The sequence below is a fragment of the Petaurus breviceps genome, unplaced genomic scaffold, assembly GCF_028583685.1.
Source record: "Petaurus breviceps papuanus isolate PSGF00001 unplaced genomic scaffold, PetGlider_PUasm1.0 91041, whole genome shotgun sequence".
In the NCBI taxonomy this organism is placed as follows: domain Eukaryota; kingdom Metazoa; phylum Chordata; class Mammalia; order Diprotodontia; family Petauridae; genus Petaurus; species Petaurus breviceps.
The window spans coordinates 13,117,773-13,118,742 of NW_027187400.1; the positions used below are offsets into that span (position 1 = coordinate 13,117,773).

Genomic DNA, 970 nt, shown 5'->3' on the forward strand with positions numbered 1-970 from the left:
TACATACACAGATGTCGAGACAAGAGAGTCTGCGACAGAGTGACAGAGAGAGGGAGGAAGGGGGCACGGGGAGGAGGGGAGGGGAGAGAACGTTGCAGAGGAGATGCTGCGGACGGGCGGGACTAGGAGGGAGGCGGTCCACTCGGCCCCACCGCGGACACTAAAGTCACGGTTCGGGAGCGCCGGGGGAAGGAGACCGTTCTCTCCCCTTCCGGTCTCTCCCTTTCCGGCCTCTGCTTTTCCGGTTTGTCGCCTTCCGGGCTCTCTGGCCGCCGGCGGCGGCGCGTCTCTATGGTTCCGGCGCGGGCTGAGGGCGGTGGCGTTGGCCCGGAGGAGGCCGAAGAGGAGGCGCTATGGACACCGGCGGGCGGCCCTCGGTGGCCCAGCTCATCCTGCTGGGCACCAGCTCGGCCGTGGCCGCCGCCCTGTACTCCGTGTACCGGCACAAGGTCCAGGCAGCCCGCGAGCTCAAGGTCAGTCGGTGCGCGCCGCGGACCCGGACTCGGACCCGGGGCCGGATGTGGCTACTGACCCCAGTCCTCTACAGCCTCATCGGAGTCCCCAAATCCCGGGACCCGCCCCCCCTGCTTCACATCCCTCTCCTCTCCCCCCAGCAAACAATCCAAAGTGACCGAGGCCCGTCTAGAACCCTAGCTGTGTCCCCCTAGGGCACTCTGTCCCTAGGCGCTCTCCCCTTCCCCCTCGACCGCCTCTGTTACCATCGAAATCTGGGGCTCTTAGTGGACCACAAGCTCAATTTGAGTCTACGAAAACGACCGACTTTAGGATGCTTTGAGAGAGGCAGGAGCAGAGATGTCTTTCTCCGTATACATCCATCTGGAGCTACTTATCAGTGTCCGTCTGTCTCTGTCCAGCTGTCCATCCATTTATCCATCCATGTCTGTCTCTATGTATGTATATATGTGATATCTATGTAGCTACTCATCTGTCACACACATTTATAAATGTC

The 970-nt window shown here is 61.2% G+C and overlaps 1 protein-coding gene across 1 annotated transcript in view; it reads left to right on the plus strand.

Moving 5' to 3' along the window:
• The first annotated feature begins 264 nt into the window (after positions 1 to 264).
• Positions 265 to 970, plus strand: part of MUL1 (mitochondrial E3 ubiquitin protein ligase 1) — an 11,287-nt gene continuing 10,581 nt past the window's right edge. The window contains exon 1 of the mRNA XM_069079342.1: positions 265 to 473. Coding sequence (XP_068935443.1) covers positions 354 to 473 — 120 coding nt within the window. The 5' untranslated portion in view covers positions 265 to 353. The remainder of the gene's footprint in view (positions 474 to 970) is intronic.